The sequence below is a fragment of the Leiobunum rupestre genome, chromosome 4 (genome assembly GCF_980474605.1).
Source record: "Leiobunum rupestre chromosome 4, qqLeiRupe1.1.hap1, whole genome shotgun sequence".
Classification (NCBI taxonomy): Eukaryota; Metazoa; Arthropoda; class Arachnida; order Opiliones; family Sclerosomatidae; genus Leiobunum; species Leiobunum rupestre.
The window spans coordinates 43,023,139-43,049,730 of record NC_143387.1 but is presented as its reverse complement, the minus strand read 5'-3'; the positions used below and the strand labels follow the sequence as shown (position 1 = coordinate 43,049,730).

At 34.9% G+C, this 26,592-nt stretch overlaps 1 protein-coding gene and 3 long non-coding RNA genes across 5 annotated transcripts; 2 read left to right on the top strand and 2 right to left on the bottom strand.

The window, feature by feature from the left end:
• Window positions 1-1,735: 1,735 nt before the first annotated feature.
• On the bottom strand, window positions 1,736-6,548 carry LOC149947900 (uncharacterized). Of its 2 annotated transcripts, XR_016480445.1 has the most exons (7): window positions 6,471-6,548; window positions 6,343-6,389; window positions 5,391-5,456; window positions 4,539-4,577; window positions 3,760-4,465; window positions 3,675-3,687; window positions 1,736-1,790 (listed from the first exon to the last, which is right to left on the bottom strand). It is a non-coding gene; the product is annotated as an uncharacterized LOC149947900 (long non-coding RNA). The 2 variants fall into 2 exon arrangements; XR_016480444.1 differs by lacking the exon at window positions 1,736-1,790 and having other exon boundaries at window positions 3,198-4,465.
• Window positions 6,549-8,673: 2,125 nt separating this feature from the next.
• On the top strand, window positions 8,674-9,428 carry LOC149947899 (uncharacterized). The gene is made up of 3 exons (XR_016480557.1): window positions 8,674-9,049; window positions 9,124-9,235; window positions 9,303-9,428. It is a non-coding gene; the product is annotated as an uncharacterized LOC149947899 (long non-coding RNA).
• Window positions 9,429-10,465: 1,037 nt separating this feature from the next.
• On the bottom strand, window positions 10,466-11,075 carry LOC149947898 (uncharacterized). Its single transcript, XR_016480333.1, has 3 exons — window positions 10,879-11,075; window positions 10,693-10,804; window positions 10,466-10,625 (listed from the first exon to the last, which is right to left on the bottom strand). It is a non-coding gene; the product is annotated as an uncharacterized LOC149947898 (long non-coding RNA).
• Window positions 11,076-21,082: 10,007 nt separating this feature from the next.
• On the top strand, window positions 21,083-22,829 carry LOC149947897 (uncharacterized). The gene is made up of 4 exons (XM_090170982.1): window positions 21,083-21,122; window positions 21,905-22,313; window positions 22,414-22,562; window positions 22,669-22,829. The coding sequence occupies exons 1-4, from the start codon at window positions 21,083-21,085 to the stop codon at window positions 22,827-22,829; spliced, it is 759 nt and encodes a 252-aa protein (XP_090027108.1).
• Window positions 22,830-26,592: the final 3,763 nt, after the last annotated feature.

Below are 26,592 nucleotides of genomic sequence, written 5' to 3'. Positions count from 1 at the left end.
GAGAAAAATCCACCATTAATTACAAATACCTAAATTTTTTAAAAGTCCTGTCCATTTAATTCTAAATGTCAGATCTGTTGAATTCATGTGATTAAAAGTAAAGGCACCAGTTTTTGTCTTGTTAGATTTAAGAGAGTAGCTCAACAAATGACCGCTTCTAGCTCTTAATGTTAATTTTCCCCTTGGTCCTTATATAGATTAGTACTTCTCCATTGATTTCAGAGCTAGAAAAAACTCTTCTTAAAAAAAAACAAAACTTGGTTTATTTTCAAACCTCTGTATATGCTGTTTAACCCATTCGCCATTAACCAAAAATTTTTTTATTAAAAAAATGCCAAAATTCTGTTTATAGTTTAAAATTAATACAATTTTTCTTTATGAAAATATTCAGTTCCTTTTTGCTGTTAAAAGCCGAATTTCCAAAAAAAACACCATGGTTTTAATAAAATAAACAATAACCCATGGTTTAAAAAAAAACTTTTTTTAAACCAGACAACCCTAACAGATTTGACTATATGTCTGCTATTTTGAGGGCAAATAATTTATCTATAGGATAAAGCTAGGGTGATACTGGAATTACGAGATCTATAGTCAAAGGCAAACCAGGAAGACTATTCTGTAAATATCAAAAATGACAAAGAAATCTCTCTGTTAAAAATGGCAATGTGCATGTGGAGAAGGGGTGGATATCGTTTGTGTAAGCTCAATTTTGAGTAGTGGCAGTGTGTTAATAAACTAAATGCTTAAGCTGATGACAAATATCTGTTTATTTTTGGTTCCTGAGACTTAAATTGGCACCATCGACTGTATGTCAAAGCATTTCATTAAAATTACTTATGTTGGCATTACAGATTGCCACAATTTTGAATTTGACCCATACTATTGATAGTTTTATATTTCGATACCAGCCTCTTCTGCTCACGCACATTATAATTTTTGACGGACCATGATTTTTTTGTCATTTTTGATTTTTACAGAATAGCCTCCCAGGTATTACTCTATAATATAAGTAACTAGAAAATGGAGCGAAGAAAATTATTTTTTCACCAAAAGGTGCTAGGTCAAATTGTCAAAGAAAAAGTAGTAAAAAATAAACTTTCATTAAAGGAAGTTTTAGTAAGTAAAATCTGAGCTGTTTAGTGACAAACAGAATGCCAAGTTCAAATTTATCAGTTAAAACATTAATTTGCAGACTTTTTAAATTTCTTTTCACAACATATTACCACGTTTTACAGTTATTATTTTAAACATTCTATCAAGTAGAATGTTTCTGTAGGTTGGAAATTACCCCAGAAGTAATAGATAGAAATATGCATCAGTAGTTTTCCCTTTGCCTATAATGGCCTACAGCTTTCTTATACCGTTTCAAAGGAATTAATTTCAAAAAATTCCATTCTTGAAATTAAATTTTTCAGTTACTCCATATAGTCATAATAGTACAATCGAGATATCATTGCCTTTAGTGTGTACTAGTATTGTTAGAAAAATAACTCGAAGGTTTTGTTTTACTAAACTTGAGAGTGTAAAGTGAGAAGACACGAAATGGTGACAAACACCACTGTAAAACCAATTGATAATATCATTTATGTTAATAAGAAGTATTATACCTATGGAACATCTATTTTAGACTTGTGGTGAGACTATATAATGGTATTAAAATGATTTTACTTTATGATATTATTTATTAATAACTAAAATTATAACCAAATAACATGTTTACTTTCAGTACTGGTACTGGTACAATAAAAAAATTTAATGTTGACTGATTGTCATTTTCTGTTTGTGCAGGTCTAAAAATAGAAAGATGATCATTTAGTCACAAATAATAATTGTACAAATTATCAAAATCTGATAGATTTCAAGACCAGATTTTGTTCATAGCTATGAAAAAAGTATAGGCATACAAGCCCATTTCTTGTTTGAGGAGACCGTAGTTAATGACCCTAAATGTAAAACTCCAAACTGGTGTAAAATTCAATGATAAAAATGACTTCCAATAATTAATAATACAATGTAATAGCGTTTGAAATTTTAATTATAAGTTTTCGCCACAAAACCGAAACATGTAACACGCCTTTTAAATTTTAATTAAAAGTTATATATAGTGTACTATTAATCGTTGAAGTCATTCACTCTAAATGTAAATATTCAATTTTGGGAGTTTAAGAGTATCTTCAATAGCAAAAAAAAAGACAAGTATGTGGATGATTGCTTAGTGATACAGGGTGTTAACTAAAAAACGATACAAGGCCAATAACTTCAAATGTATATGAGCTAGGAATTTGAAATTTTCAGTACACATAGAATGTGCAGGGGGTCATTTGACAAAGGAAATGGTTTAAGGTCATTTAAAATTTACCTTGAGAACCATTAAAGAAACAAAGTTGGTTTCAAATAGAAACGTTTTCCGCGTCACATTTTAAGTGTAAATAGCTTTCACCATACCTAATTTGACCAATAACAAGTCGAGGAATTTAAGACAAAATAAGAAGGTTGTGATGAAAATAATGTTACTAGAGACCTGGGGGGTGATTCTGTAAAAAATCGAATGGGAAGTTGATCTCGATACCCTATACCATGTCGATATCGACTTTGTCAATTTGCATTGATTTATGCTTATTTGAAATCTTTACCGAATACTATTCGTTGAGATCTCGAGGTTCGAAATGTAGTTTTCGATCGAAAATTGGATTTCGAATATTTACAGAATAGGCCCCCAGGTTTGAAGGACTAATAACTCGAAATGTACTCATGCTAGAGTATCAAAATTTACTAGACATACTCATCTATAGTAGGGAGTCTTTAGAATTTGGAACTCAGATAACATTCAACTCGTGGTTCAAGGTCATTCAAAATTTATCTTGAGAACCAATTAATTTAGAAAAATGGTTTGAATTTAAAAAGTGTGTAAATGAAAATTTTAAGTCTAAATGTCTTTAACCTGATGCAAAACACCATGATAAAAACTTTTCAAATTGGAACCATTTCTTTAAATCGATTGGTTCTCAAGATAAACTTTGAATGACCTTGAACCAGGAGTTGAATGTCATCCGAGTTTGCAAATTCTAAAGACTATGTCTAGCAAATTTTGATACTCTAGCATTTGTATTTTTCGAGTTATTAGCCCTTCAACGTGGTCTCTAGTAACATAATTTTCATCAAGAGTAAATTCTTTCGACTTTTTATTGGACCAATAAGGAAGGATCAAAGTTATTTATCCCTAAAATGTGAAGGGGAACACTATTCTAATTGTTGATTTTATAAAATGTCTTTACGCTTGCCCAACTTGTTGAAATGTTGCCCTGGAATAGTTCAGCCAATGCCTGAGAATGAGTTCATAAACTCTTTAGTAGGAGAGAAAACGGATCCACAGCTGAAGCGGGGAGGCAACATTTCAACAAGACGGCCAAGGTTATTTTATAAAAAGAACTATTGAAACCAATGGTTCTAGAGATAAATTTTATATGACCAAGAAGACATAGTTCAAGGACATAGAGATTTCCATTGTCAAGTGACCGCCTGCACGTGTTATGTGTCCTGAAAGTTTCAAATTCCTAGCTAAAATACATTGGGAGTTATTGGCCTTGTATCGTTTTTTAGTTAACACCCTTTATAGCCATCTGTATAAGCAAGGATTGTTTTTAAATTAGAAAGAGAATGGAATGTAGACTTACATGGAATACCAACCTGTGAAATACAGTGTATATTAAACACAAATAAGTCTATAAACATAAGATTAAGCTCATAACAGGGTCAGACCTTTAACTTGGAGAAGTCGAGAACACAAGAGTAGTGAACCAATGCGGAGCTGTGCTCTGAGTGGTTGCCAGGTCGTTGGAGCCTGTCTCGCCAAATCTGGGTCAGTAGGGTGCACAAAAATTTGTCAAGGGGAATCAGACTATGTAAAATTTAAAAGGAGGGTCAATAAGGGGATACAGTCACAGCTACACCCAAGATTGGTTCGACATTGAAATCACCTACCTTTAGTCGGGGTCATTTTTGCCTCTCAAAATATGTAATCAAAAGAGACTACTACACCGACTATTTATTCGTCTGAATTTTTTTTTTACATATACTAATGCTCCCTAATGAAATAACCCTGAGTTCAATGCAGCCACTCAAAGAGGTAAACTCCACACCAGTCCTGTGTGTTTTCTTTATTCCTCCTAGCTTTGACCACCACTAAAAGGTGATACTACATCGAAACATTTTTGGTAGTAAAGTAATTTATAATATAACATAATATTTGAGTACTTTGCTGAAACAATAAAACTAAGCAACCGCTGAATCTTATTTCACAAAAATTAGGGCCCCTTCCAGATTTTTTAGCAGCTGATATTATCAACGCATACTCCATCAGTAAATAAATGGAAAATTTAAAAGAATCCGAAAAAAAGTTTATATTACTCGCCTTAAAGTACTTAATAAAAAGTACAACAGTTTGAACCACCTCTTGTAATAATTCCTAAGTAATTTTAATTTTCAATTAACAGTAATCACAATTTTCTAGAAATTATAAAATATAGCATTGATCTTACTTCATCTTTGAAATGCCTTTTCAGGGCATTTTTCATTATCTGTAAAATTAGTCATTGTTATCTTAAAAATTAAGTTTTGTGTTGGTTTCTAATTAGAATATCATGGACAACTTGTTTTCAATTAATTTTCTAATTAGGAAGATAATAATTTCGTTTTACAAAGGGAAGTTCAAATTATTTGTCATGAATCGGCACAGTTTTTCTTTCTTTTAAAAACATTCCATAGATTCTTGTAAAAAAACCTATTTCTGTCGCTATGTTAGCTCCACCCCATAAAATTAATACAAGTTTACTCTAATTTTGAGTGGAAGTTATTAAAAGAAATCTGAGAAGAACATTTATTTTTTTTCTATATGGCACTGTTTGCAAGATACAGTTTGGACAAAAATGTATCCCTTTAGGGCACAGTCAGACAAATTTAATTTTTAAGCCTATTTTTCAAAGCTGTATCTACTACACTGCCAAAGTGCTTTACAAAGCTAAAAACCATACAGGGATCAGGTTTGTATATTTCAATTATGGCTAATTAAAACTACTTCCCCTGCACAAGGGCGTATCCAGGATTTTATTTAAGGGGGGGTTCTGAGGGAAAATTTCAAGGGTGGGGGGTGCTGACGGAAGTTTCACTGATTTTTATTAGGCACCCCCCCCCCCCGTCATCAGCCTTTTGGGGGGGGGGGGGTTGAACCCTCAAACCCCCCCCCCCCCTTAAATACGCCCTTGCCCCTGCAGGGTGTTTATTACTTTGGGAAACTGAAATTATTGCTTCAAAGCGAGACTTAAATGGTTTACCTAATTAAAAACATTTGTCCAGTATCTTCTGTAATCTGTATCACCTTAATGTTTACGTACTTTATTGTTGCGGGGTAATGGACATATTGCTTCCCTTATGTGAGCCAATTTATCCACATTGCAAAGCTTAAAAAAGTATACTTATACATAATTTGATCAATGAAAGTAAAAAATAATGCAATTATCCCAGAAATAAATATTTGATAAATTTATCAGAGGTTGAAGTCAAAGAAAACTACAATTTAATAGAGGGAAACTTCTATTACCACCTGCCTCAAACTTAAATTCTTATTTGTTATACTCAAAATATAATTCTATAAAAGGTATGTTCCCATTTGTCCCAATCCCATTTCTCCCAATCTTAATCTTTTCACCCAAAATAATTTATCCCATTTCTCCCAATCTTAATCTTTTCACCCAAAATAATTTATCCCATTTCTCCCAATGACCTTTTCTTCCTATTCCCTTTTCTCCCAAAACAAACAAAAAAATAAAATTAAAAGGCCTCCCAAAAATAGACCAAAAAAACTGTTCTTTTAAATGAATTTAATATTTTCGAGGGGAGGGGAGGGGATATTTTTTAACGTATAAAAGGAAGGGTATCCTTGAGTTGGGTTGGGTTAGGTTAGGTTTTAATTACCTAATCTAATTGTTATTCGAATCATTATTTTAGATACACCAAGAATATTCAATATAGACTAAAAAAAATTAATTTCAGTCATATTTCACTCGTTTTGGGTGGAATGAGAACTATTTTGGGCGAAATGGGGGTAACCCTATAAAACACTGATTCTATAACCATAATGTCACATAAGCCACATCACAGTATAAAATGCATCACCCAAAAATAGATAAAAGTTAAACCCCACCGAATAGCATTTCGAAAATAGAGATACGATTACAGGGTTTTTTGTTTTAAAGATCTTCGAGGAATTTCATCTACCAAGGTACATTAGGAAGGTAGGGCAAGTTGAAATGATTTTCCATTTATGGTATTGTTTTTTTTTCTTACTGGATATCCCTTTTCTTTTAGGCAAGTAACTAGTTCTTCATATTTATCTATTGGATAAAATAATATTTTTGGTCATAATATTCAAGTAGTTTTCTTAAATTAACTTGGAAACAGATTTGATTATTTACCACACAATTTCCTAATTCTTCTGAATCTGCTTACAGAGAGAAATTCTGTTAAATCAAATACTTGCAAGTTACTTGGTGATAAATCCACCTTTAAGGCAAAGATTGATACTGTTGTTAATAAACTCGCTGATAACATAATTAAGTAAAACTTTAACACGCCAATAGTTTTGGATTGTTAATTACGAAAACCTTGATATTTATGTTTTACAAATTATGCCGGCTTTGGTATAAAGTCTAATTTGAGACCTTCGTGTTCTATAGATACCTGTATTTTGTATTTGATTAAAATACATAGATGGGTTTTAAAGGCTTATATGGCAGAAACAATTAGTGGAGATAATTGCAGATGTAATCAAGGGTCTAACTTCGGAAATGCAGGTATATAGTGATGTAAGAGGATATCTCTAAAATATTTAACGCGAGGGGTCAGACATTCCAAGAAATCCGAAATCCAACCTGGATATCTTCAAAATTCGGTAATTTTTTTCAAAAATTCGAAATCCGGAAAAAAAATTAGAAATCCGACGTGAAATCTCGAAATACGGCAAGGAATAGAGAAATCCGACGTGAAATCTCGAAATACGGCAAGGAATACAGAAATCCGACGCAAAATCTCGAAATATGGCAAGGAATACAGAAATCCGACCCGAAATCTCGAAATACGGCAAGGAATACAGAAATCCGACGCGAAATCTCGAAATCCGGCGAGGTATACAGAAATCCGACGCGAAATCTCGAAATACGGCAAGGAATACAGAAATCCGACGCGAAATCTCGAAATACGGCAAGGAATACAGAAATCCGACGCGAAATCTCGAACTCCGGCAAGGAGTACAGTAATCCGACGCTAAATCTCGAAATACGGCAAGGAATACCGTAATCCGACGCTAAATCTCGAAATACGGCAAGGAATACCGTAATCCGACGCTAAATCTCGAAATACGGCAAGGAATACCGTAATCCGACGCTAAATCTCGAAATACGGCAAGGAATACAGAAATCCGACGCGAAATCTCGAAATACGGCAAGGAATACAGAAATCCGACGCGAAATCTCGAAATATATACGGCAAGAAATACAGAAATCCGACGTGAAATCTCGAAATACGGCAAGGAATACTATAATCCGACGATAAATCTCGAAATACGGCAAGGAATACAGAAATCCGACGCAAAATCGAGAAAATAAATGAGAAATCCTGAAATTCCGGGACACAAGTTAAGGAATCTTGAAATCCAGCGTGATACATTTTTGGTGAATGTCCGACCCCTCGGTCCAAAAATATATTGAAACACGAAAAACAGTCTTTGAGATAAGTGGTTTACTCCAAAACAATAGACCTTTCAAATGAAACATGTGTTAAAGGGCAACGCAAGCTCTGTGGCAAGAAAAGAAAAAACATGGTGCTTTTTAACCCCCTCCACCCCCACTCGATACTGGCGAGATCATGCAGAGTTTACCGTAAATTTCGCACACAAAAATGCCAGCTCACTTGCGTTGCCCTTTAAGAACTATCATAAATTAATTTTTGAAGTGCGACTCGCAATATTGCAAATTATTTCATTTTTCTGATCACAATTTTTCCTTACCAATTGCTGTAACTATTTTATGGTGGTCATATATTTCAAGGAGTTCACTTCCCATAAGCATTCATATTTGTATTAGCTTAAACTTGTATTTCTATGATAGGGTTTAATTGAAATGGTTTATTAAGCAAAAGTTCAAAAAAATTATTTTTATTAGAACATTTCAATAAGGAACAGATTATCTCCTACACGTTTGTATTTATCACTTGTGTAATACTATATTATTATTACTTGTCTCATGATTCTAAAACTATTTTATTTGTAACTATCACTTTTGTATATTGTGACGCATTTAGAGAACAACGTTTCCGAAGATTCAAGAGCAGTGAAAAGCCCGCGCGCTTCGAAGAGCGTGGTGAGGAGATTAGAAAATGAGCGCGCGAGCGTGGTTGAAAAACGACGGTCGGAAGAGGTTTTGAAAAAAGGGTTTTTTAGGTTTAAGTCCGGAGAAGGAAGGAGAAGGTTCAACCCATAGACATAATAAAGAAATAGACCCAAGATTCTACGGAGGGTTAATACGGGAGCGATAGCTAGCAGACAACCGGTATTTGTTCCGTATTCCTGTGGTACCACGTTTAAGCGACGCCTGTCGATTAGGCGATAAAATAAAAAATCATCACGTGACACGTCACACATGTTCGTGTTTGTAATCTTTTAGGTACTCTGACGTGATTCGCGAATATTTTGGCTGTGAGAATTTAAAATAAGGTAAATTTTTATTATAATTTTTAAATAAGTCAATTAATTCTTTCAAAACCCAAAAAAAAGCAGCAGATGACCTTATAATTAAAAACAAAAAATTCTAATTGCGAAATGATATTTTGTCAAAGGCTTAAGTAACTCCTGTACTACTATCCGGCTTGTTGTGGTTATGGCTTGTTATGGGAACATTCTGAGATTCTAAATAGTAAATTGTAAACAAAAGTAAATTGAATTTTGATGAAATGGATGATTCTACCTTGGATTAATAATGACTCCAAGATTCTACTAAAGGTATGTAGCTATTGTCCTTGAAATAAAATTAGCTTTTACAATTTAAGTCTGATGGCTTGACCCTTCATTTCTAGATTTTTGTCCTTCGCTAATTTGTGGAGTCTGAGCTTGCAATATAAATTAATATCTTTCTTAATGATGATGTTCGATTCCAACTTCAGCATCAAACATGTTCGTGGTGATCTGGTAATATGTCCATGCCAACAATATTTCGTAATACAGTTCTAGTTCTTAGACTACATTTCTTTTATAGGGAGAGGAATATCTCTTCATAACAACTAAACAAAATGGGCTAAAAACCAAGGAGATCTTACTCAAATTATAATAACATAATTAAACCTACACGAAATGATCCTTGTTCAAAATTTAAAGGTGAGAAGTTAGCATCACCGGTTTTTTCTATTTCACTTTCAACTGGATGTAATTTCTTTAAATTAAATAAAAAAATTATTTTGACTATTTTTACTTGTTTTAATTCTATGGAAACCAAACCAGAGTTGGAATGGCTATGGGTGTGACCCACCTTTTGCCATTTACCATTTGTATATCCTGTTCTAAAAAGTGATCATTACAAATTAAATCATGATTTGAATGTGTCGCGATTTACAGCAATTGTCCATTGAGAAAGTATTGTAGGTTTCGTTATAAAAAGATTTTAAATAAGAATGAATATTCATCGAAATAATATGATAATTTAATCCTACTTATGGAATGAAACCTTTTCCGGTATTGTTTTACTTGTTATTGCAATGCGTAAAAACACTAAAATTAACCTTTTTTTACCAAATAAAAACAAGATTTTTAGTAGAAAACACTTTTTCTATAACAAACGAATTATGAAACATGCTAACATAAAAGTACTACCCATTTATCAAATTCACCCCTTAAGTTTTTGCGTCTGATTTTAAACCGGATAAATATTCCTATGCGTTAGGCACTACATGGCCTAGGCCAAGCGCTCACTGCTCCTCGAAACGTCTCTGTACTGGCTTCCACAAGCCTTTGCTTCGTAACGGAGACAATGCCTTGTGGAAGCCAGGACGGATACGAAACAGAGAGCCAGTGGGCGCCTAGTCTAAAGCGCCACTTAAGTTTAGTGGCGCTTTATAAGTAGGATTAAACTATCATATTATTTCGATGAATATTCATTCTTATTTAATCTTTTTATAACTATAGGTTTCCCTTATCTAAACCTACAATACTTTCTCAATGGACAATTGCTGTAAATCGCGACACATTCAAATCATGATTTAATTTGTAATGATCACTTTTTAGAACAGGATATACAAATTGTAAATGGCAAAAGGTGGGTCACACCAAAAGCCATTCCAACTCTGGTTTGGTTTCCATAGAATTAAAACAAGTAAAAATAGTCAAAATAATTTTTTTATTTAATTTAAAGAAATTACATCCAGTTGAAAGTGAAATAGAAAAAACCGGTGATGCTAACTTCTCACCTTTAAATTTTGAACAAGGATCATTTCGTGTAGGTTTAATTATGTTATTATAATTTGAGTAAGATCTCCTTGGTTTTTAGCCCATTTTGTTTAGTTGTTATGAAGAGATATTCCTCTCCCTATAAAAGAAATGTAGTCTAAGAACTAGAACTGTATTACGAAATATTGTTGGCATGGACATATTACCAGATCACCACGAACATGTTTGATGCTGAAGTTGGAATCGAACATCATCATTAAGAAAGTTATTAATTTATATTGCAAGCTCAGACTCCACAAATTAGCGAAGGACAAAAATCTAGAAATGAAGGGTCAAGCCATCAGACTTAAATTGTAAAAGCTAATTTTATTTCAAGGACAATAGCTACATACCTTTAGTAGAATCTTGGAGTCATTATTAATCCAAGGTAGAATCATCCATTTCATCAAAATCCATTTACTTTTGTTTACAATTTACTATTTAGAATCTCAGAATGTTCCCATAACAAGCCATAACCACAACAAGCCGGATAGTAGTACAGGAGTTACTTAAGCCTTTGACAAAATATCATTTCGCAATTAGAATTTTTTGTTTTTAATTATAAGGTCATCTGCTGCTTTTTTTTGGGTTTTGAAAGAATTAATTGACTTATTTAAAAATTATAATAAACATTTACCTTATTTTAAATTCTCACAGCCAAAATATTCGCGAATCACGTCAGAGTACCTAAAAGATTACAAACACGAACATGTGTGACGTGTCACGTGATGATTTTTTATTTTCTTGCCTAATCGACAGGCGTCGCTTAAACGTGGTACCACAGGAATACGGAACAAATACCGGTTGTCTGCTAGCTATCGCTCCCGTATATTTTTGGCAAATCAAATTCCGCGTAAGGTGTCTATTTCTTTATTATGTCTATGGTTCAACCGCCGAAATCGCCGCTAAGCCAAAGTATTATTTTCGTCCAAGAATCTTCCGTCCCCGCTACAAGACCTGAACGTCGAGATTATCTTTTATTATTATACTTAATTGTTACTCAGTCGTGTTCCTTTTGGTTATAAATAAACGTATTATCTTCCTCAACCTTACTGGACGTCGCAATATTGCACTACTAGTCACCTATGTTTGTCCACTGTATCAGAGGACTGTACTCGGGACTGTATCTCGATTCCTACAAACAAGTCGTTCCGGCTTAGTAGGTCTGCTGATTTAAATAAATAATAAATGGGTACAAGTTTTCAATAATGCTCTACAAATTGTCAATTTTTAAAATTATTTAGATAGTGTTTGATGAAATTCCATGAAGGATTTTTAAGCCATGCAAGGGCATTACCGAACTGTTGAGGAAGATATTTACTCTGACTATGCTGAAGATGGCGCTACACCACATTAGGAGGCTTTCCAGCTTCTATTTAATAACGATGCGAGATGCACGCTCTGTGGCACCATAGATAAATAATATGATGGCACGTTTCAATTAACACGTGGCTCCGTGCGTTCGTCGTGCGTTTTTAAAAATAGAAGTGAAAAAGTCCCTAATGATATCTAGCGCCATCTTCGAAGAAAAAAATGCCCATTTACTCCAACATATATCCAAAGCATTGATCATCCGAAAATATTAATAATGATAATCAACAGAGCTAAGACCCAACCCACCGAAACTTGTGACCATTACACGACGTGGCTGAGTTACAATGAGCAGGAGGATAGTGGCAAACTCTTTATGCCACGCAAGCCAACATCTCCATTCATTTATTGGGGTTCAAATGAATAATTAATATTTGGATAAATTACCCATTAATTTAAATTGTATACTGTACAGTTTTACATATTTTTATTGTTATTGCAAACGTGTCATTTTGACTGGTGGTCTTCGGATATTTTAACTATGACCTTTGACCTTTTTACATTTTACGTGAAATTTATGATAAATATAGCACATAATAGATTGACGCGTCATAAAATTACGGTTGGGACATTAACGAGTTACACGCCTTTAGAAAATGTGTTCGAGTACTAAGGGTCTTTGGCGGCTTTTACATCTTAGTCCAAACCACCCCCTTTGGATGTAGTTGTGATTGCACCAAATTTTAACCCCTTCTGAACCTTTAAACAGTTTAACCCTTTCGAAGAATTTCTGGCTACGCCACTGATGGAACCATAGCTAGCCTATGAATAAATTGATGCCTGTCTTATAGTCGCGATAAATTGGAAGGGAGCTAGAGAGTTTCTAAGCTGGGCCTAAAAACCAACTAACCCAGCTGGGAAAAGTTATTTCAGGGGTACGAGGAAGCTGTGAGTTCTTAGGAAATGTGTTCAAAACACCGCCAAACGATAAGTAAATTAAATTGTTTAAAGTTTCCCCCTTCAACTTTCATGCAAAGGCGGCAGCTACGAAGAAGAGATTGATTTTTATACCCCCGTACCGTAAGTAAATTACATACACTATTTGATTTTTATACCCCCGTACCGCAAGTAAATACTTGACAGTAGTGACGTCACGTTATTTGGAAATGGAATATTTTTTATCTTCTGTTAATTGCGCCATGTTGGCGGAGGGTTCGCAGTGAATGTCGTATGACAATTGTTGGTCTTTTTCTTCTTCACGTATATTAAAGTTCACGGCGTTTTTAGTGAAAATATTAGTTTTTCTCTTCAACAGCGTTCCCTGATAACCTGTATCAAGGATTTTAGCCTTAACGTTTTCCTCGGAGGTAATTCTGGAAAACGCAACGCATAGTTGTCAATATGTGAATATTGGTTCTAGCGTATATTCCAACGCTACCGAGTGTTTGACCCAGGAGCTTTATTAATTGATATTGCGAAACCAACTGCCTGCTCTTCAGAACAAAGGGCCAATGAGAATTAGACGGACGATGTTATCTTTCAAGTCGTTCACTATTAGTCTAGTCTTTTTTATTGTTGAAATTTCTAGCAAAACAGATAAACTTTATAAAATTCTAATAAGACGAAGCGAGGCTATAATGAATTTTGAACTATAATTAAGCTACATCATTAAAAATCATTAAAAATAACGCTTTATTGTTTTATTTTATATAGATTCTAGCAGATCTACCGAAACCAATAAGAAACCTTGGAGAACGCGGATAGTTAAGCCAAAGGCAGGATAATAATAAAGCTATACTCTTCCAAGTCCTCCCAGGTCAGCTTTCGGCACGGTATTGGCCGGGAATTTGAGGCGAAAAATCCATAGAGAGAAAGAGATCTGGAACTTTCATTGAGTATAAGTGGCGAGGCAAAGACAGATGCTTCAGACAAGGGTAGAAGGCTAATAAATCTGTACTCTTCCGAGACTTCCCCGTTGAGTTTTCAACAAAGCTAGCTACCTTTGATTGAGTCAGTCCGTGATTGAGTATAAAAATATCACAGGAGAGAACACAAGCGATTGCCCAACAATGCCCACCGATCTTACGCGGGAGGGGCTTTTCCGCTATTTGAAAAAATTGTATTTTTATTAATGTTAAAGATATGTTTGTAAAATAAATAATGGGTTAATTCAAAATCAGAGATGACAATGTACGAGAATCGATATCGTAGTTTCCGATACACAAATCAAATCGATTCTATCAAAGCGCCAACGCTCCCTATAAAGAACAAAATATGGAAGAAAACGTCTTTTGATTTGCAAATCGCGTGTTCATCAAGTTCTCGATTTTTTAATAAAATAACTAACAGCTTAATGAAAAAAATGATATTACAGACTTTAATTAAGGATTCATACCGTACGTTTAGGCGAAAAATCCTAACGACTCAGTTATTTGCTAAAACCGCGGACGCGAAGAATTAAAAATCGCAGAAAATGTCGTTTCATCCAAGGAATGACGATGAACGAACGAACCATCCATCGCTTACTATACACGGTGTTTCAGAGTCTAGCACAAATTTACAGGCGTGTTCTTTGGGTAACAAGGAGTGAAAAAGGTCTTAAGAAAGGTTTTCCAAGTAATTGGCCGTCAAAAAACGCACAAATGTGCAGTTTCTAATATTCCTTGGACCCAATAGTTTCCTTTTAGTAAGCATTTGGTTTTTCATCGAAAAAGATAAGCAAACGATCGCTAGTATCAAAAGTTTGTTATTAATTGAAAGAAGTATTCTACGTGTAGAAATTAACAATAACAAGGTGTTTCGTAGTGACCACGTCAATTGAATGAAAGTTACTTATTGAATTTCGTTTTTTTTCCTTCAAATGCCATAAGTACAAATTTAACTGAATTAAAACAAATGTAAAAAATGACCACCTGGAGACAGACAAATCATTCTTGAACCCGTTCGAAGATTCGAGGCGTGTTTCGAATTCGCGACCGAAAACTATTGTTGCGCTCCCTAACGGCGGCTGGCGGAACTACTCGTCGGAGGTAAAATTTAATGCACTGTGGAAGCTAGCAAGTTAGGGGAGTATTATTAGCCGAGCTGATTATTATTTTCTTTTAATATTAAACAGACGCTTGACGTAATTAGACCCCTTATACGGTTCGGCACCGTTGCGTCATCTAGACCAGTTTCAGTCGCGAATAGTTTCACAGCGATCAATAATGCGTTGTCGTATAGGTCGTCAATGTTGCGGACTTCAGTCTTGTGTACCAATTTTTCAAGATCTCCCCAGAACTAAACGTTGGGTATGGGTAGAAATTCGTGTTCTTTGAATAACAACTAGTAAAAACGTCTTATAAGATAAGTGAATAAAAATTTCTACTAGCAAAAGCTTTTTACACGTTCGCATCTAGAAGTATGCTATCGTTACGATATAAAATAATGACAAGGTGATTTAAATTACCAAGAGACACAGTAAAAAATTCATTTCTTTGTTTTAGGGTTTCTCAGAGGTTACATGTACACATTAGATTGATCATTGTATTTACATGGCCCCCATTGGCGTTTAGGTAAGCTGGGACGCGTCTTCGGAAAAGCGTCAATTATGCGTTGAAATAGATCTTCAACGTCTCTAACTTCGGTCTTGTATACCAAGTCTAAGGCTTAGGAGGTTTGCAAGTTCAATATGCGTAGTTGATGATTAATGAAATTAAAAACGACTTCGTTATATTTGCATATTTAATAAAATATTTATGATATTTACAATGAAAGTCCGACTAGTTTCGTCGTCCCTGAAGATGTCATGCTAGGCACGACGAAACTAGTCGGACTTTCATTGTAAATATCATAAATATTTTATTAAATATGCAAATATAACGAAGTCGTTTTTAATTTCATTAATCATCGTATACCAAGTCCTTGATATGGCCCCAAAAATAGAAATCACACGGGTTCAAATCAGGAGATCTGGCTGGCCATGCAATAGTTCCGCTTCGACCTATACACCTCTGAGGAAAGGTTAAGTACGACTCACAAGTTAGTCTTGGTGGTATAAAATAAGGTTCAATTAAATGGTCACCAACAATCCCGCACCAGACGTTGAGACTAAACGGCACTTGATGTGACCTAACGGTAGTCGCGTGCGGATTTTCTAACTGCCACTCATGACGATTATGTAAATTAAAGATTCCGTCACGGGAAAAATTAGCCTTGTCAGAAACTAGGAGCGTACTTAACCAATTGACGTCGTTAGTCTGCTCCTGAAACCACTGACAAAATTCCACTCGTCTTGGAAAAACGGCCTCATTTAAAGATGGAACCTTTTGTAAATGGAATGGGTGGTACTGGTGTCCTCGAAGGATACGCCAGACAAGTACATTTTCGACTCTCAATTGACGTCCAGCTTACCTCGTACTTGTCATAGAATCATCCTCGAAGATAGTAAGTACTAGTTCCTCCACGTCTTCAGGAACGTCTCCTTCTGTAGTAGCAGTTCCCGTGGGTTGTGTTTTACCAGTTTCTCTTAAGCGTCTGTCAACGTTTGTCGATTTGGAAGCTGTCTTTGAGGAAAGTTCTCCTGATACAAGCGCCGCGCTTCCACCGCATTCCCCTGAGTGAGTCCTTACATAAGATGCATATCGGCATATTCTGCATTCGTGAAGTACGTCATGGCATAGCAGGTTTAAGATACGAAATGTTAATTTAATTATTGAGGCCCCTCAATTTATTGCAAATTCGAGCCTCGTACCCACCCAAAAAACTATTAGAACATGTGTTGTAGACTAAAAACATTTTTTTGTGGGTGACTAGCATTCTGAAAAAAAAAACACAAAAAAAAACATGGAGATGAGCTAGATACGTTCCAAAACGAATCACATGGTATTAAATTGGTGCTTACTTATGGCATTAGAAGAATAAAAAACGAAATTCAATAATTCCCTTTTTTAATGAGGCGTAGTAACTTATTGTTAAAACGTATTTCTACACCTAGCTTACTTCCTTCATTTTAATAACGCACTTTTGATACTAGTTTTGTTTTTTATTGAAAAAGATAAGAAACCAAGGCTTAGTGAAAGGAAACAATTGGGTCCAAGGAATAATAGAAACTGCACATTTGAGCGTTTTTCGACGTTTTGGAGGCTGATTTTTAACGGCCGATTACTCGGATACGATTTAATTTAGGAAAACGTTTCTTAGGACCTTTTTCACTCCTTAACTCCCAAATAACACGCCCGTAAATTTGTGCCAGACTTGTCTGAAACACAATGTATAGATCCCTTCTTTTTGCGTCATTTTAACATTTTATGCTTCAGCGTTTGGGCGGAAACGTGGTTTGAACTTGTGAAGGTGCTTGTTTGACTTCTACGCTATAGATGGATACTTATCTCGTAAGACATTGAGAACTTCGGGTGTTACTAATGTGACGTGTGGGTGGGGTCAATACAATGGCCTAGCATAGAGGATCGTTTCGAAATTTCTACCTCTTGTACTGATGAGGTGTCAGTTGCGCGAATTTCAGCTCCTTAAAGACAACAGCAATAAACTTATGGAATCCCTGTGATACACTTAAGATGATATTAAAATTTTGCCGACTGCTCCCAAGAGTGGCGCAGAGCAGAGCTGGGGCCAAATCTGCGGGAATAAAGGTACCAAAGGGCCAACAAATATTCCCCTTCCTTCTCGTAATTTCAGTTAGAAGGGCCGCAAAAGTATTTTCCAGTGGCGTAGCCAAGAGGGGTATCGAGAGACCGTGCCCCTAATTGTAAGCTCCACCCCCCAAAAAAAATCCTGGATACGCTAATGGTATCTGCACGGCCTATATCGCGATTTGTAAAATTACAAATGTCTATCAGTTTTAAATAAACTATATTAGACTATTTAAAATGATTGAAATTGAAATAGAAAACGCCGATTTTAAAATAATTTTGGACCTTTCATTTTCGAAATTAGGAAACGATTACGGAAATCAATTGTGTTAGGCGTAAATCCTTTTTGTTAATAGTCTCGATAAATTACCGATGTGAAGGGTCATTAATAACTTTTCTTCGGCGTCGGTATTCAGGGCAGTGCCGTAATCCGAGAAAGGAAAGGGGTTCGCGGCACTCTGGCGGGGGTCGGGCTCGGCGGACGAAGCTAGAGAGAGAGTCTTGTCTCCCGAGTTCTCCAATTAAACTGTCAAGCGAACAATCTCTATCTTCAAAACTGAAAAGAAGCGTTCCCCGAACGAACATCGATTTTTACTCAAAGTACATCAATTAATCTGACATTCTTAGAGATTGAAAGGCCGCCAAAATGCATAATGAACATTCCAGGCATTGGCAACGGGAAAAAAAATCCCCCATTTTAAAATCGGTTATTAAATCTCAAATTTTGTTTCCTTAAAAATTCGATCTTTATTAATTAATTTATTAATTCTTTGGGTTCGTTTCTCTCTGTGAAAAGAGTTTTTAAAATCAGTTGAAACGAAATCGAAAAATGGTCTTGTCTTAAACGTAACAAGTACCAATCATCAATTGCTCCAGTTAAACCTGGTTGTAGAATTGGGAAATTCGTTGCTTCACCATAAATAAGGAACTTCATACTGCCTTTGAGGCTTTGAAGGGAGTTGACACTAAATTAAAAAATTACACTTGTTTTAAACGGAGCAGTTTTTTCCGATGGGTACAATGGGACCTACAAAGGTTTGAAGGGGCCTTCGAAGGATCGAAAGGGCTTACGAAAATTTATGAGTATGAAAAAGTTCAAATTAAAAAAGATTCTTCTTAGAAATACGGCCTACAAAGGTCATAGTCTTAAGATGGCACTGGTTTTAGACGTAACAAGCGCCAATCACCTATAGCTCCTGTTAAACCTTGTTTTAGAAATGTTTAATTCATGGCCTGACCTTAAATATGTAAGTTCAGACACCCTTTAAGCACTGCAACGATATAACTATAATATAATATAAGCCGTATATAAGTTACTAATTAAGAAAAATATTCGTCAGTTATCTCGTTATTTCAATGGCCTGTTTTTCAGTGGGAAAGTCTTAGTAAAAACGGCAGAAAGGCAAACTTCGAGAAAGTTAACAAATTGCAACTACAGATGTTTCCTTAAAATAAAGCACGCGCGTTTCTTGCGAAAATTTATACCACCACGTATTCGAGACTGTTAAGCATTAGTTTATCGATCGAAGATTCTTTTAGGTTTTCCACTCTAGCAGCGGTAGCTATCTCTCAACGGCCTGTTGGCGGGTCACAGGTGCTGTTTATTGGCGCCGAAGAAATCCCCGCTTCTTTTTTCGAAGTTTGTTGATTTTCACAATTTAGCGTATACACAGATAAGTCAAAGGATTATTGATTGGCGTAGTTTTTATTTGCGTCGAAAAAACTTCAGCCAGAATATTTTTCGAACCCGAATCCTTTTCAGTTTTGGTTTTGAAAATTAGAAAATGGACTATTCTTTAGTTTTCACAGCGAAATATTTCCAAGTATCTTGATTATATTTCATATATTCTTGTAAAAACTCCGCTCAACGATTTACGAAACTGTCAATAAGTATATACATTGCCTTGAAACTTTAGCCTACTTTGTAATTACTGTAATTTGCGTGTCTATGAAATTTTAACAGTGTAGCGTGACTAAATAATTTAAAATATATTTACGTAAATTCGTGATCGAAACTATATCGTGATAGTTTTTGGTGCGTTTCATCCGTATTCAACATCTGATTCAACAAATTGTTTTATAATGTATAGAGCAATAGATTTCATGATTTATTGCTTAATATTAGTGCCGTCTATTCTGTAAAATACAAATACTATCAAACCTCTCTCAAAATTGAGGTTACTGTAAGCTTCCTTCCCCCGAACCCCGTCAATAATGAATATTTCTTATTCAACAGACTAAAAGAGCTTACGTAATCTCAACCCCCAAAATTTCCGTAGTGCCCAATCGGTTAATTTTGATAAAATATCCGAGTGTTCGAAAGTTTCTGAAGTCGGCCGTACCTTTACTTTAGCGTGGTTCTTTTACATTAATGGAATTAATTAATTCTTAAACTCGTTGTGTTTACTTAAGAGCAGGTTTTTTTTGTGGTGTTGGCCGGTGAATTAAATATAACAGTGATATATTTTTATTAGTCAGTCTTTTTATAAGTAGAATTGGTCACTAGCTATGCTTACCAACTAAGAAAAATATATAAATTTGTTTTACAATGAGTAATTTCTTTATCTTTGTCTTATTTTTTTGCATTGCTCTTAACATTCATTTGAGCTCTGCGAACGGAAAATGTCCTAGTCAGAATGAAAAGTTAAAAAGTGTTTGTAACTGTCAAGACGAAACTGAGAAGAATCATGGCTTTTCGATATCATGTTCAGGGGTCCTGGATGTAGTTGAACTTCGCAAAGAAATAAGAAACTACGCGATTGCTGGGACCAAAATAGATATATTACGACTAAATAAGTTGACAGTAGATGAAAAGACCACCTCAATATTTAAAGGTAAGTTAAAACTTTCAATATATACGCTAAGCTTTGAAATCGTAAAAACGAATCATTTTTGAAGATCAAATTCTTGAAAGCATTTTAGAAGACCATTTGGTCCCTTGAGAACACTATATAGCGTCCAATTTATAGGTGCTGTGAGTGGGAGTAAATCGTATCTTTTAGTGTGAAGTAGACAGTTTCCTATACTGCTAATATTATTTGCTTGAAACACGGTAAGGTTCCCTTACCTATGTTTTTTCAAAATACATTTCTGGAGAAAAAAATATTCTAAACTATTTGGGAAAACATAGTTTCGAAATAAGTAAATAGGGGAGTAGACATTTTAAGAGGATCGAGAGGCCAATAGAATCCAAAACAGGGGATCTTTGAAATTGTGCTTGGAAACAAATTTAATTTTAATGAAGGTAAGACGTTGTCTTAAGTAAATATCTAGTACAATTTGATGAAATCGATAATTATTTAAATTAAAGACGAAGCGTAGGTATCAAATTACCAGAGGTGTTCAATTATCCTGAATGCGGTTCGGTTCACGTTTCTTCATTAAGGCTTTTATATTTTTAACTGGGAAAATTGAAATTAGGTTCCCCTTGCAGTTACATTTTTGCGAAGGGCATTAATCACCTGCCTCCCTCCACTGGTTACTACGCCCCGGATTGTAAATATGCTTTCACAATGCAATTTTTCTATTATAATCAGAGTAATACACGCGGTACATTTCGTTCCCCTGATTCGCACCCAACCTGTGTAAAACATGCGAAGGTACGTGTTCCACCTATATGGCTGGTGCAAATGAAACTAGTAGTGTTAAGTACACAAGTATAGGTTTAATGCCACTTAAATCATGGGGAGAACACTTAAAAATGTACTTCAAATGTTTAAGAACATTTATAATGTTACGTGTTAATATTGCACTACTTATCGATGAGAGCTGGAAACAGCTAGGTTTGTATATAGCGACCAATAGTTGAATAAAAATTGTAAAATGTTTAAATAATTGAAAGTGAATAAAACAAAAAATTATTTAAATAAATGCCACTTTTATTCAAATAAATGCTTGGTTGCGTAAAAAACATAATTAAATAAGTTAAAATGATATTCTTTTTACCAACGTTTTTTAAATAAATCGGAAAATTTGTGGATAATGAATAAACAATTCCGAGCACTAGTTTTAGGGAGGTGGAAATGACCTGATCATAAAATTGCCATGATGGAAATTATAGTGGCACTCAAGCGCGCAATATGGGGCGAAGAGCTCCGCCTCAGCTGGTTTGAAAATATGAAAACGTCGTTTTACAATAACCTTTATTATAACGAATTTTACTTGAATACTTATATGATTACGAAGAGTTAATCGGGTGAACAGATAATATGTGGGCAGCTTGGCATTTACGGAAGAAAAACCACGCCCCTCAGCCTTTCATCCTGTAATTTTTCCCCTTTCTCCTGGTAAGATGATATCTTCCGGGAATCATGTAAATAGACGCTGTATATGCTGTTAACTAGTACGCATTCTGGCAACAGAAAAGACATTTCCTAACTATAATTTTTAAATATTCTGACTGGTATATATAACCGTCATGTTTGTTTTTACATTTTAGATCTTCGTGTGTCTATATTGGACTTCCGGTTCTGTAATTTCCCATTTTGGAAAAACAAAGCCCCTTTCAGCGGCATTCAGGGGTTGAAACAAATTCGAATCAGCGATAGCTCAATCCTGGATGTTCTTAATTGGGAAAGCTTCAAAGAATTTTCCGAACTAGAAAATATCTTAACGTTTGATTTGAACGTATCCAGTTTTCAAAACTGGAATAGTTTGAACTCCTTGAAATTAAAAACGATAGACTTTCACGAAGTCACCAGCATGACCAATTTGCCGGAGCACTATCCCAATTTACTGCGAGGAAACCCTGATTTGAAAATGGTATCGTTTGTAGATGTTGATTTTTCCTCTATTTCCAGAGATTTTTTACCAAAACCGGCGAATAAACTAGAGCTTATAGATTTTTCGTAAGTACATTTATTGTATTTTTAAGCTAGGCATATATTTCAACGTTAGCGTGCAAATAATATATTTACCATGTATTAATTGAAATAATTTACATAATAGGTGCAATAAAATGAACTCTATTCCAAGTGATTTGTTTAGCGAAATGCCAAACCTGAAAGCAGTCCTACTCGAATTCACCGATTTGTTGACTTTAACCGAAGACGTCTTCAAGCCAGTTTTTAATCAACTGTCCTTCTTCAGAATTGAAGGTACGCGCCTAATTTCGTAAAAGAATACTTATTATATCCTAAATTGGTTTTCAATTATATTGATAATAAGAAACATTGACTACATTTTCATCTTTTTGTTCTTTAGGAATAAATCTTGTTTGCGATCAAAATATTAACTGGCTTTTAAAATATATAAATGATGGTATAAAAATTCAAACGAACGATTTGAATCAATTGAAATGCAAAAGCCCAAAGAAAATCGAAAACAAATCGCTGAAAGAGCTGAAGATTTCCGAATTAGAATAAAATTCCATTTTCATTTTGCAAATTTTTATTTCGATAGCATACTACAAATTAACAACTATCAACCGTTCGATATCGACTTTGGAAATGGTGATTTCGACCTTGAAAATTACGATCTTTTAATTTGGCAAGTTGAGCGCAACTGCTTTCAAGTATAGTATAGCTCCGTAGCTTTGGTTATGACCACCATTTGGTGTGGATGTTTTTTTTTCTTTATGGGAAATATCACGGTAGAAATTACTCCGCGAGATAACAAAGGTTTGACATTTCAGAATTTTTGTTTTCGCTATTTTTAAAACAATTTTATTTCCGGCTAGTAACGTATCAAGAAAAGTTAGTGAAGTGTTTAAACAGTTGTTTTCGTTCTCACGTTAATATTAAAGCAATGTCAGGGATATATTGGTTCACGTCGACGACAACGGACAGCCCGTCCAGCGATATTAAAAAGTACGGCTCTCTGATTATTACGGTCTACCGAAGATTCAAGTGTGAATTTCGATTTTTCCCCAATACCGAACAGCGCCCTAGCAACAGTAATAATTATTCAAATAACGTACGATACTTTAACAGGTGGTTTTTCTAAAAATCTCGAAAGAATCTGGTAAGAGTTATAAATATTATTTTTATTTTAATTGACAATGAAAGTTTCAAGAGCTTACTTAAGCCAACTTTCATTGTTTCGAATGAGAAACCCAAGAGTAAACGAAACATATGCTAAGATATATTTCCCTATCATTCGCTGTTACGCTAAATATGGTTAGTAGTGGCTGTAGACCAAAGGATACGTCAAGCTTTTTATTGATATTTAGTTACTGATACACCAACTACAACAATTAAATGGAAACCCGAAGTGCAAGTGAAATTCAAACGTGAATCTACAGAACTGATCGTAATTCGTGAAACCAATGGAGATATTCATACGACCATCCAGAAGAAGTATGGGTGTGTAAATTACTTAAGACCCTATGATAAAGGGAGTCGTAACTAAACAGTGTTGGCTGATTTAAATTAATTTGATTTAAATCACACAATGTATTTCCATGGAGGAATAAAATATGGCCAAAAATAGGTTCTTCAAAAATTAAAATATATCGAAAATCTGAGCAAACTAAAATATTAAATAATAATTAAATTAAATTAAATTAAGATTTTAATTCAAGATTAGCTAACTGGTAAAAGTAAAATACCAGTTAATTATACAGGAAAAAAGCCATTAATTGTATAAAAATCAATAAATTCAATAAAATCAAAAAAATCCGATTTAAATAAAAAAAATCGATTGATTTGATTTTTATAAAAAATAAAAAGAACAAAAATGTGCCAACCCTGTAACTAAATCTAAAAATCCTCTGTTAACACGTACTACGAAAGTTTTTTAACGTAACTAGCGCCAATCGCATCTAGCTTCTGTTAAACCTGGTGGAAAAATATGAAATAAGGTTATCAACCATATTCCCTTTAAAGGGAATATAACCCCAGGTATTCTGTGTGGAACGCCAACGTTTGTAGCTCTGGCCGCTCTTGCCTTTGGCTTTAAAAATGTTTGGCGCCACTGTACAGGATAATTTGAAAAATTGAAGAGGTCTTCCATAAAGATTCCTTTGCAGGTTATATTCCTTTAAAAGCAGAGCTGCAGAAGCGGGAAAGGCTGTGTAGCGCCATCTTCAACTTAGTCGGAGTAAAAATCTTTCTCATTCTTACCATTCTTGCAGGAAGCAAAAGATTCTTGCCAACTTTACGCATCCCAACTTGGGGCGTGTGCAATATTTGCGTTTAAAAAAAATACTAACAAAATAATTCCGTTCAGTAGCTTTTACACAATTTGGACGTTCCGGTTGTAACACGATAACTAACTATAAATTCTAACCAAACTGTTAGACCCTCACGCACGACGAGATTGGGAAAATTAAATTTGTACCAATCCCCGGTACCCGTGCAATCAGGTCCTGTGTCTATAGCTTTCTCCCAGAAAACGTATAGTTATTTCTAGTATAATAACGGCCTTCTTGGACTTTTACCTCTAAATTATTATTTTACCGGGGCCCTGATCCAAGGGCGTATCCTGGATTTCATGTCCTTTGAGGTCTACACTGTGCACCCATCTGGCCATCTTTTAGACCTCTAAGACCCTTACTTAAAGGGACCTCTCACTCACAACAGGGGAAGGCATAGGGGTCACAAAAAAAACTGGTTTTGAAGCACACTGCCAGTCTGGATTTTATGTTACCCCTCTGCCTCCCCCTGTTGTGAGTGATGGATCCCTTTAAGGGGCTACGCAATTGACCATGCAGGGGGGTAAATTATCGTATAGATAAAAGAACGACGGCGCATGCGCTATCTGCCATAGCCTTTCCCTCTGTAAAAAAGCAGAACCATATTGGCCGAATTTATTTTGTATAAATGCGCCTCTCGTGGTTTTTATGCAAAATCCATGCATTCTTTAGTCGCGAAAATGACCGAGGAAAGTGAAGTTTCCGATCTTACCGACAAATCGGATCGTTTATACAAAAGAAATGTAATAAAACAAATATAAATATTCTGTCGGTGTATAATGATAGGGAAATTGTTGGATTTTCTTAATCCAAGGTTAGGTTATAGCGGTAGAGATTTACCGCGTCCAAGGCCTACTGTTTCATCCTCCATAATTAAAAATATTTAATTGGCAAATAATCTTATTCCAAAACATTGTTAAATCGAAAATATCAACGTCAAACTCTCGGAAACTAACTCAGTTCTTTTCTCCATAATAAATAAAATAAGCTAAGCCTAAAATCCTGGGTTCGTTGGTGGTGAGCTAAGAAAATGGGTGAAAAGATGGTAGTCACGTGACTTTATGGGGAACTGCAGTGCCATCTATCCTAAGAAATACGAACTATTATTCATTTTATTTTGATAATGGTGGTTTAAATTTTGATCGATTCATCTAAATTACAGAATTATAATTATTATTTAAACCATTTTGTAAAAGAAAGGTGTAAGTTAATTAGTTGTCTGCAGTATTTGATTTTAGTGTATTTGGAAGGAATAATTTTTCCTTTACTGTCGCACGGCCAACTATGAACATGAGTTACCGTATCGATGTTGGCTGTGAAATGGTAGTCACGTGAATTTGTTTTCCCATTTTAACAAGTTGGTTAAGACCGAATTTACTTTATAGTTTCGCCTATTGCGCCACGTGGCTACACCAAAGAAAATAAGGTTTTCGCGCGGTATAAAATCCTCCTTGGAAAACCAACTTAAGACTTGTAGAAGAAAACATAGTTCCAAACCAAGCGCCCTTGCCCTGATCACCCGCGACTATTAGCTATTTTTAATTAGAAGAAATACATTTTTGAGATCACCATTTTGAAGGTCGGGATCACCATTTACTAAAATTCGCCCATTTGGATACCCCTGGGTTTGATTATCGCGCAGTAGTATAGTACGAAAGCAATTTGTGCAGTAAATTGTTGAGCAGTTTTCTCTGAACGAATCGTGTTCCTATAAGTTACGACGAACGCCTGAACTTTGCATAACACGGCAGGAATTTACTTTTCACCCCACAAACCAACCAACAGCGCTCTTAGCGGTAAAAACACGATTCTTGATCTATCATCGAACGTCAAACTTTATACTCCCTTTAAACTCAATATATATAGGAAAATCGTCTGCTAATTCTCTGCTTAAAAAACAGGGCTTATGCCCGAAACGTATGATTATATGCAATTTTTTAAAAATTATTTAAGCGTGCCCCTACCCTCGAACCAGAATTCTGACTACGCCACTG